The following is an 11,356-nucleotide window of genomic DNA, read 5'->3' as shown; positions in this document are numbered from 1 at the left end:
TTTCTGTGTTTGAGAGGAAGTGGGTAGGAGTTAGAAAGGGAGAATTTAAATGGATAAGCTGGGCACCTGGCCCTTGCCCTTCCCCAGTGTTCTAGTAGAACTGGCAGCTACCAGGGTATCACTCTTTAATCCCCTGCACTGTCTTGGGCGCGGGGAGGGGCGGGGGGAGGAAGGATAAAGAAGGAGGTTAAAGCAGGAAACTAAAGCTCTCTTTTTAATATTACTGCTCTGGAGGGCTATTGCCTCTGGGCCTTCAAACCAGCCTCTTCACCTCACCAGTGCCTTTTATCCCTTCCTTTTTGTTTCTTTTACCCACGGCAGAAGTGGGGGGTGGGGGGAGAGAAGATACTGTTGTTTCCAAGGGCAGAACTAGGAGCAATAAGAGAAGTTACAGAGAAACAAATTTAGGCTCAATGTATGGGGGGAAAATCAACTTCCTAACAATTAGAGCAGTCCAAAAGTGAAATGGACAGTTTCTAGAGAGATTATGTGTCCACAGTCAGCAAAGAAATGATTATTATCTAGCCTCTGTTCAAACAATTCCAGTATTGGGCAACTAAAAAAAAAGTCCAATCAAATTTCAGATAATTCTTGAAAATCTGAAATTCGATGTCTAGTAGGCTTCTCAAACTCATCATGTCCAAAGTGGAACTGATCTTTCCCCTCTCTCCTGAACTTATCTACTGAAGTTCCTACCACTTTAAGTCTTCTAGGCTCTACCTTACTATTATCCTCAAATTCTCACTCACACCTCAAATATCCAATCAACTGCCAAAACTTTTTATTTCTACCTTCACAATATCCTTTGAATATACATGCCCTTTTCTACTCATTCACTCTCCTCGCTAGTTCAGAGTACATCTCACCCTAAGATGACTGCAGTAGCCTTCTAGCTGCTTTCCCAGCTTCAAGCCTCTCCCCACTCCAACCCACCCTCCACTCAACCACCATGGTGATTTTCCTAAAGAGCAGATCTACCCATGTCACCCCACAACTACCCCCAGCTTTCTGATCAATAACCTTTTGTAGCTCCCTATTACATCCAGGATCATAACCCTGCTATTTGGTCATCAATAACCTGGCCCATTCCTACCTTTCTAGTCTTCTTACCCTTTACTTCCCTCCAAATACCTAGAATATTCCTCCTCCTCCTCACCTCTGATTACTCATTTCCCTGGTTCTTTGACTCAAAGACTCAATTCGAATCCTTCCTTCTGCAGAAGGTCTTTTCTGGTCTTCTCAGCTATTAATGCCTTCCCTCTGAGATTACCCTCCATATATTCTCTATATATCTTTTTGTGTGGTCAATGTTTGGGATGTTGTCACCTCATTAGAATGTGAGTTTCTCATGAGAAAAGACCATGTTTTGCTTTTATATTTCCACAGTGCTTTAGCACAGTGCCTGAAACACAGTAAGCACGTAATGCCTGTTGACTTGCTGACCCTTAATTGTTCCAAAGTCCTTCCTTAAATATTAAACTGCAAATCAGCTCTCTTTAACTTTTGCTCATTGGTCCCACTTCTGCTCTGTGAAGTGATATACAATAATCTAATCTCTCTTGCACAGGACAACTATCAAATGTCCCTTTAATTTTTTTTTTGTTCTTCAAAAATAAATTATTTTCTCCTCAAGCTGCACATCTCCAATTGCATACTGGACATTTCAAACTAGAAGTCTGAAAGGCATCTATTCAACATGTGAAAAACAGAACTCATTATCTTCCTCAAAATTCATCCATCTTTAAACTTCTCTATTTCCAAGAAGGAAGGAATCATCCTTCCAGCCACTTAATTTTGCAACCTTTGCCTCATCAACACCTCCCACATATTTAATAAACTGCTAGATCTCTCTAACTACCTCTCCTGTACTGAACTCCTTCCCTCTATGCCCATGGCCACCACTCTTGTTCAGGTCCTCAATGCTGCTTGTATGGACTATTATAATAGTTTTCTAATTTGACTCCCTGACTTAATCTCATTCTACTCCAATCTCACTAAAGTCATTTTTCTAAAGTGCAGGCTGCATTAAGTCATTCCACTATTTGAAAAACTCCATTGATTCCTTTTGCCTTTAGGCTCAAACATAAACTGTTTGGCTTTTAAAGTTTTTCAAAACCTGGTCTCAACAAACCTTTCTGACCCTATTTCAGAGCATTCCCCTTCTCAGGCTCAGCAGTACAGGCAGACTGGCTTATACCTTATACATGACATCCCATTTCCCTTCTCTGGGCCTTTGTCCTGGCTCCCTATCCCTATGAGAATTTTGTTCCCTTCTAAAATCAGTTAAAACCCACCTTCGTGAAATCTTTCTTGATTCTCTCAGATGTTAATCCCATTAGCTAGAAAATGTCCTTGTGCTGACTCTTTGGGACTTTTTATATATACACAATATATGTTACCATCTCCTAAGCTCCCTGAGATGGCTGTTCCATTTGTCTTTATGCACCGAGCCCACAGCAGATAAATACTTCTTGAATGATTAGTTCTTCTCCAGGTTAAACATCAAGAATTCCTCACACAGTCTGGCATTAAGTCCCCTCACCATTCTGGCTGCTATTGACAACAACACTCTAGATATGATGGGAATTGGCCAAGTACAACAGGAATATTATTTCTCTTGTTATGAATACTATACGTCAATTAATGAACCCAATAACTTGTGCTAAAATATAGCAATTTGAAGTTTACAACAGAGCACCTTCCTCCCAACAACTCTGTGAGGTGGATTATTTAAATACTGTAATCTCCATTTTATAGAACCTCAGAGAGGTCAACTTATTTGTTTGTCGTCCTGCGGCTAAGACGTCTCAAAGGTAGGTTTCTAACTTGAACATTGACTTGAAGTTTAGTGATCTTTCCTTTTTTTTTTATTATGAGCAATTGGGGTTAAGTAACTTGCTCAAGGTTACACAGCCAGTTATTTCTGGGTGTGGTTCTGAGTATCTGAGCCTGGATTCGATCACTGGTCATCCCGACTCTGGGGCCAGTGCTCTTACTCGCTGAGCCACCTGGCCACCCCTGTGATCTTTCCTGCTTAAAATTCCACTGTTGCTTAGGAGTACTTTAAGTTTTCTTGTTATTGTTGTTGCCAGTTATTCATAATGAATTTGCAGAATATTAAAAACACTAAATTTTTTTAGGACCCATTATCCTTATATTTATTTCCTAAGTGTAAGTGCAAACTTTTACATTTATCAGAATTAAATTTTATCTTGCTAGATATGACTCATTGATTCTACCTGCTGAAATTTCTTTAGATTCTAGTTCTGTCACCCAGGGCATAAACTATCCCTTGTATTTCTGTGTCATATACACACCTTATAAGTATGCTTTCTATTGTTTCAGCCAAATTGATGATAAAAGGGTGGGAAGGGCAGAGCCCTGTGGTACATCTCTATAGATCTCCATCTAATTAAGGACAATTTACACATTCTCTTTTGATTTGATCGTAAGAATCTATCTGTTGCATAATATAGGCCAGATTTTTCTATCTTATTCACAAGGATATCACTAGAGCCTTTTAACAAATAGCATGCTGAAATCAAGACAACTATAACATTTCTGTGAGGTACAAGAACTATCAAAAAAGAAAATGAGATGAGTTTAGCCTGATTTGTTCTTAGGGATCCCAAGCTCACTTCTAGTATGTAATAATTCCTTTTCTAAATATGGAAATCCATGGTTTTCTGGAATCTCGCTGGAGAGTAATGTCAAGCTCATTGGTTTATAATTTCCGTAATATACTCCCCCCCCCATTTAAAAAATTAGGATGCTTGTAAATTCCAATCTCTAGCACCTCTCCCATTCCCAATTCCTGGAGACTGCCAACTATAGCAATTTTGGGATCATATCTATAAGTACCTTGAAATGCAACTGATTTCAGTTGAAAGACCTGAGCTCATTTAAATTGCACAGGTACTATCTTACTACTTCCAATTTCCTGTGCTACCTTATTTAGTCTGAAGACAATGACAAAAATCAAATCAGAGTTAGTGACTTTGGTTTACCCTGTAAATTAACATTTACCCAAAGCAGTGGACCTATCTTTTCTTTCTTGATCTTAATATAACTAAGTACTTTCATTAGCATTTTTTTATTTGTGGCTCTCATTTCATTTTAGCCTTTCTAAAATGTAACTTCCTAACATTCTAAATATCTGTCTATATCCCATGTTCTCTTTTTCAACATTACAAAGTGTTATGGGAATGAGAATTTAAGATCTTCCCCACCCATAGGCCCTTTGATAGGCTTAAGTGACTCTGAGAACCTTCCTTGATTTGAAAATATACTCTGCCCCCAATAGGCTGAATGTGGTCACCTGGAGCCTGTGTTGGGAGGCTTGTTTTTCAGGAATGCCCACACCTAGATACTCTGTGATTGGGTAGTGGGTCAAGAGGGTTGTGACATTGTCTGAGCCAGGAGAAGGCTATATATACCCTACTGTGAGATTTTGCTTTGGGGCTCACTTTGAGAAGAGTTATGTGATTTGACCAGACAAGACTCTGGGCAGCCGTTGAGCCCCCCGGCTTTGAAAATCCAGATGTTGATGCTTCCCTCTCTGGTAACTAAGTATGGATGTAATGGTCAGACCACTGGAAGCCTGTCTGCTGATGTTTCTCTGTATTTGTTGTCTCCTTGTAACTTGTTTGTATTCTCTAAAGTTTGGGGTGCAGACCTTTTCCCCCTGAACTAGGTAAATCACACGTTTGATTAAAGCAAAACTGTTAACCCATTTTGAGTTGCTTTCCTTTAGAAAAGCAGATCTAAGAACCTGGCAGAACCTACCAGCCACCCTGGGTATGCTAGGGTGCTTGCTGCTATACAAAGGCTATGATTACATATATGTTCACTGTGTCCCAAGATGCTCATTTTTTCCATATGTTCAACTAGTTATTTCTTTTGGGTGACACTCAGAGAATAGCAGTGAATACCACTGTCCTCTCTATCTCCTAAGCACTGTAGCTGTCAGCAAAATAATAAATTTATCATGAGTTTTACTTGTACAGAGAAAAAATTTCTAATAAATATCCAGATAATTCAAGATCAATATTCAGAACTTCAAGATCAACACCAAACTATTTCACTTTAAGACAAAGAAAGAACAATTAGTATACTATACAATACTGAAATGGATGACATTATGAAGCAATAAGTTCCCTGCACTAGAAGTGTTTATGCAGAAGCTGGATAGCCATCTCTCATCTATTACTGTTGAATGAATCCTTTGTACCAGATCCAAGGTTGATTCCAAATTATCCAGTCCTCACCTATTAGGCAGTTAGGTGTGGAGTTTGAAAAAAGAAGTTTCATAATTTAACTGTCTTTGTTAGAGACAGATATCAATTCAATCTTTTCTTTGGAAAGGAAGAAATGGTAGGAAGATAGCTGGGGTACAATGTTTAATAGAAAGGTAAGATAAAAGAACAAATGAGAGAAAGCTGAGAACTAAGGTGGGTCACTTAATTTTTTAGTCTCCACTAATGGCTTAGATTAAAATAAATTCTAATGTTACAATGTTGTTGATGATTTTGGGCAAGTCATTGGTGTCAAAAAGTTTAATGCATAAATATCTTATTCTATCATTTCGCTAATAGTTCTAAGTCTTTCCCAAACTAAACTGGTTAATGCATTAAACACAAAGTAGCAGTCAGTCAATAAACAATTCACTAAGTGCTTACTATGTGTCAGGAGCTGTACTAAGCACTGGGGATACAAAAAGAAGTAAAAGATAAATCCCTTTCCTCAAAGAGCTCATAATCTAATGGGGAAGACAACAGGTGAACAAATATATGCAAATAAGCTATATAAAAAATAAAAAGGAAATAAATTAGAGGGAAGGTGCTAGAATTAAGAAGGGTTTGGGGCAAGTCTTCCTGTAGAAGATAGGATTTTAGTTGAGACTAAAAGAAGCCAGGTAAAAAAGAAGGCAGAGATGACAAGAGAAAACATTCTAGGCATGAGGGACGGATAGAAAAAATGCCCAGAAGAGATGGAATTTCTTTTTTGTGGAAAATAAGGTGGTTACTGTCACTGGTTCAAAGAGTACATGGTGGGAAGTAAAGTCTGAGAAAACTAGAAAGGCAGCAAGGGGCTAGATCACAAAGGGTGGTTGGGGGATAAGGGGAGGTAAGAGGCAGGCAGAGTCACTAGGAGACAATGTCAATAGTCCAAGTGAAGTGATGAGAATCTAAACCAGAGTGGTAGCAATGTTAAAGAAGAGAACATTTTAGAGAGATGTCGCAAAGATCAAGTTGACAAGCCTTGTCAACAAATGTTGACATCTGTTATTGGGGGAGAAGAAGAGATAGGGAAGAGACTGTGAGGAGTTGGAAGATGATACTTAGATTGCAAGTCTAAGGGACAGAAGGAAGGTACTGCCCTCTACAGTAATAGGGAAGGAGGTGAGGGGGTCGGCTTTAAGGTGAAAGATAATGAATTCAGTTTTGGACATGTTGAATTTAAGATGTCTATTGGACAACCAATTTGAGAAGTCCTAAAAGAAAGATGGAGATGAAAGAGTAGAGGTCAGCAGAGAAGTTCGGACAGGACAGGTAGATCTGAAATTTGTCAGCATACAGACAGGTAATTAAATTCATGGGTGCTGATAAGATCATTAAATAAAGTAGTATAGAGGGAGCAGAGAAGAGGATCCAGGAAAATATCCTGTAGACATCTAAGATTAGCAGGAGTGATCAGGATGAGGAATCAATAAATAAGACTAGGAGTAATCTGAGAAGCAGAAGAACCAGGAGAGAGAGGTGTCCTGAAAACCTGGAGAAATGAGGGTCAAGGAGGAGAGGATGCCAAGGAGATGAGATTAGCAATTTCAAATGCTTCAGAGAGGTCAAGGAGAATGAAAACAAAGGTTGTCACTGGATTTGGCAACTAAGAGATCACTGTTAACTTTAGAGAGAACAGTTTCAGTGGAATTATGATGTCAGAAGCTCAACTGTAAGGGGTTAAGGACAGAGTGAGAAGAAAGCAGAGGCAAGAGCTTTAGAGAGGCTTTTCAAGGATCTTAACCATATAGGGCAGAAGAGAAATAAGATGATAGTAGGTATGGAAGGATCCAGTGAGGGGTTTTTTTTAGGATGGGAGAGAAAGAGGCATGTTTTTAGGCAGGAGGAAATGAGCCAGTAGACAGGGAGAGACTGAAAACAAGTGATAGAGTAGAGATGAAAGGAGGCAATTTATTGGAGAAGACTGGATGGAGTAAGACTATTAGAGAGGTTAGCCTCGGTGACGAATAAAACCATTTCATCATGTGAGACAAGGGTGAAAGAGAAGATAGTGGCAGAAGGTAAAGTGAGATAAAGAAAAGGAGAGATGATGGAGCTGACAGTAAATAGTCTAGGTTCTCAGCTGAAAAGGTGGAATAGGAGGAGGGATGGGAGTTTTGAGGAAGGAAGAAAAAGTCTAGAGGAGATACTATGGATAAGAGAGGTGTAGTAGGTTTACCTAGCAGCAATGAGAGGCCAGTTAAGATTATATTAACATAAATCTGTAGTAGATCCAATCAGAAAAGTTGTATGATTTTTCTCCACCTTCATTCAGCAGCACATATGTAGGAGCAAAGGCAGCAAATGATGGGAGTGATCCAAGACAGACTTGACAGAGCATAATCAAAAAAAATGTTAAGGTGACGAGGAAACCAAGAGAAAAAGGACAGAACAGATTTGAATTGGTTTTCCTCAAGATGAGGAAAAGAAGAAAATAGCTAGTGAAGGCATGATTGTCTGGCAAAGAATGGAGGAGTCAAGGCAATGGAGCTCATAGTATAGATAAAGAGTACTGTCTGGTAAAGATAGCAGAAAGTGAGGTAAAAAGTCAACAGATTATGGTCAGATATGGAGATTTTGGAATTTCTAAACATGAAGGTAGCACATTTGTGGATGATGGAAAGATAAGGGTATGGTTACCCCCTTTTTTTTGGTATAGCTGAGGTGGGTGGAGGACTAAGTCATAGGAAATGAATAGGTTGAGGAACTGAGTGGTTAGGGTGTCTGAAGGAGAGTCAATGTGTATACTGAAATCCCCTAGTACAAGGGCAGAAGACAGAAAAACTATAAGTCACAAGTCACCAAGATAGGTAGATGTAATGTAATGCTAATGATAATTTGAAGATCCTCCCTGCCCCTTAATAGGCCTAAGGGAATTTGAAGATCTTCCCTACCCCCTAATAGGCAAAAAGTAATCTCATGGAGTCTGTGGTGAGAGGAGCTTGCTGAAGGGTGGATCAGAGTCCACAGGAAGCTGGGAGTCTTAGCAGTTAGAGCTGGAAGGAGGAGAGGATACAGCCAAGGAGACAGCAAGGCTTGTGAGTGTTTGTTTGTGGGAAGGCTAACAGATGGTATGGCTCCCAGTTTTTCTATGGTATATTAACTTCTTTGTTGCTATGATGGATTTGACTTTCTGGTTCTGGGATTTGGTTTTCTGGTGTCTAAATAAATGTTTTGCTTCTGTCTTCTATATGGAGAGTCCGATATATTTTGCGATTCAGAACTGTGCCAGCATATTCACAGTTGCCATTGGTGCTGTGAATACTGCATTGAAGCTACAGTCATGTACCAAACTCATTAGTTTGGATAGGGAGTAACTTGGAGGTCTATAAAAAATAGCTACTAGAATTTTGATTGGATGGTAGAGATGAATACCATGAACCTCAAAGAAGGAGTAATTAAGGTAAGGAGAAAACCTGGAAGTGACAGTGGGGAACAATAGTAATATTCCAACTCCCCCTCTTTGACCAGCAGGCTCCAGGGAGTAAGGCACACCCAGTATTAAAAAGAGTGGTCAAGGAGGCTGTCTTATCAGGGAAGAACCAGGTTTCAATAATAGCTAGAAGATGGAAGGAGTAGAAAAAAAAAGATTTAGGATAAAAAGAAATTTTTTGCCTGTGGAACAGGCACTGTAGAAGGCACAGTGGAAGAAGAGTCTGGTGTTTGGTTGGAACTTTGGAATGGGAGGCTTGAGGGGGATGGGAATAAAGAATCAAGTGGTGGAAGATGGAGACTGAGGTCTGTATAATGACCTACTGGGGCTGAAAGTCACTAAGATGGGTAGAGTATGACTGGTACATAAGACTTTAATGCATACAAAACTACAAAATCATAATAAAAACTGCTTAATAAACTATAAGTCCATTATGTTGCTATTTTAACCAATGCTGATTAATTTATATTTTCCTTTAGCAAAGTTTCATAAGACAAATGATAATGAGGGGAGGGGCAGAGGAAGTAAATTATTTCATGGGGAAAGGAATGGAAAGGATTTTATACACAATTTCAAGCACCAAAGAGCACCCACTTCTGAATTATTGTTCACACTATCGCATTCTCTTTAATGCAAAACAAGTTCCCTCAGGATATTTATTTCGCAACATATAAGTAAAATATAATTACTACATTTTACTTACTACCTGCATTTGAAAACAATAAAAATACATGTCTGTTAAAATAATTCAGACTAATACTACCCAATTAGTCCAAATTGCTGAGGTTTTATGGTATATGATAAATTAGTTCTTGTTGGTAAATGGGTTCCATGCCCCTAAATCCAAATGTTGCCTCTTCCGTTCCCACCTCCCCACCCCTCTCCCTACTTCTAACTCTTCTAGGAGAGTAAAATCTATTTCCTTTTTCTGATAGGCCACAAATAAAGAACATAATATTACAAAAGAGCATATGGGCTCAAGTGCTGCAGAAGCATATGCATAAGTTCAGTGGATCAGCTGAGAACATTCCTGATTTAAGTAGGAGTCACTCGATTCTGGAACAGTTCATGTTGTCTCAGACATGTGGTTAGTCTATATATAGTTTGATAAGAAAGCCCTAAGGCTCTCATTAGAACAAAATTTTCAGGGCTATGTTAAAACATTAAGTAAAAAATAGATGAATAAGGCAACTGGATTCATTCAGGAACAAAAAAATTTTTAAATACTCTAGAAAACACAGATCTCATAGACTCTCAAACGAGTAGCATCTTAGATTTCCAAAGGCAAGTACACCAAAAATATAATATCAACAATGTGTGATGATAAAAAAAAAACTAGTACTATAAATATAGGAGACAGTTGAACTTTAAGATGAAAGCACTGAACCAAAATGATTATCTAAAAATTCTAAGTCTTTAATGAGGAAAAATAAAAGGCTAGCAAAACAGATCGATACTTACTTATCATCCTTCTCTAGACATTTGACTAGAATTGGTAAAATCCCGGATTTTATTAAGTCATCAATTGGTGGATTTCTGTCACTGGATAATAGTTTTCTAGAAAAAGAAATGAGGAAAGAATTGTGATAGAGATCAAAGTCTGAACCAAAGGAATTACTGGACCTATAAATTTCTTAACTTCATAGTATGCCCTTACACATGATAAAACAACTCCCTCTTGGGAAAAGTTAGTTTTACCTTGCAGCCTGGACAGCACTCAACTGGATCACTGGGTTATCACTTGTGGCATTCTGTAATACCAAATACGAAGTTCAGAAATTCAGAAAGCAATGGATACAAACTTTTAAAATGAATATGTTAAATCAATAACATACCTGCAATATAGCTTCTAGTGTCACATTTTGCTTAAAAAGGAAGAGAAATAATTTGGTAAAAACTTTTGCAAAATTAAAGATCATTTCTATAAATAGTCTACATATTGTTAACAGTTTGAGCCAAACATACCCAAATTTTCTTTGTAAAATGGGTCTTAGAGTTATTGTTAAATATTTCTTTTTACAACTGTTAAAGAAACAATATTCAACTTACTGCTTTAAAATCAGCATCAACATCAGAATCTTCTAAGCTTTCTTCTTGAGGAACATTTCTCTTTTTCAATAAATGTTCATCTCTTTTGTTCTGAAAGGCAGATGGTAAGTAACGGATTAACAAGTAGGGAAAGATACTTTTGATATTATGACACATCAATCATGGATCTTTTCAAAAAATGAAAATGGATTTAAACTAAGATTTTGTTCCTCAGTTTTAACAACTGAGGAGTTCAAAATCACAGTTGTTTCTATCCAAGATTAATTTGATAAAATCGTGCAGAGTATGAATAGAAAAAAGTTATACCTTGTTTTCTGCCAATAAATGAGTAACCAACCAAGTGACAAATCTCAATATAAAGCATATAATATTTATTATATTACTTAGTTTTAATAGGAATATTTACTTAGAAATTGTTTATGCTGCTATTTTAATCAAGTGAAAAATTGAAAATTAAAATTGGCTTGGAAAAAAGGCTGTAAAGCCCTCCTGGGTTACCCAGATTAGCTCTATTTTAATCCATGTGTAAGCAAACATCTTTAAACACTGACATTTATAATATATCCTGGTCACTGCACACTAACAGTTCCCTCTT

The 11,356-nt window shown here is 37.9% G+C and overlaps 1 protein-coding gene across 1 annotated transcript in view; it reads right to left on the bottom strand.

The window, feature by feature from the left end:
* KPNA3 (karyopherin subunit alpha 3) overlaps window positions 1-11,356 on the bottom strand; it is a 108,081-nt gene that overhangs the window by 31,522 nt on the left and 65,203 nt on the right. The window contains exons 3-6 of the mRNA XM_069063621.1: window positions 10,762-10,851; window positions 10,548-10,577; window positions 10,411-10,463; window positions 10,174-10,269 (exon numbers count right to left, since the gene is read on the bottom strand). Coding sequence (XP_068919722.1) covers window positions 10,174-10,269; window positions 10,411-10,463; window positions 10,548-10,577; window positions 10,762-10,851 — 269 coding nt within the window. The remainder of the gene's footprint in view (window positions 1-10,173; window positions 10,270-10,410; window positions 10,464-10,547; window positions 10,578-10,761; window positions 10,852-11,356) is intronic.

This window comes from Petaurus breviceps, unplaced genomic scaffold (assembly GCF_028583685.1).
Source record: "Petaurus breviceps papuanus isolate PSGF00001 unplaced genomic scaffold, PetGlider_PUasm1.0 90594, whole genome shotgun sequence".
Classification (NCBI taxonomy): Eukaryota; Metazoa; Chordata; class Mammalia; order Diprotodontia; family Petauridae; genus Petaurus; species Petaurus breviceps.
Note: the sequence above shows the minus strand (reverse complement) of the source record. Positions and strands in the feature narration are given on the sequence as shown.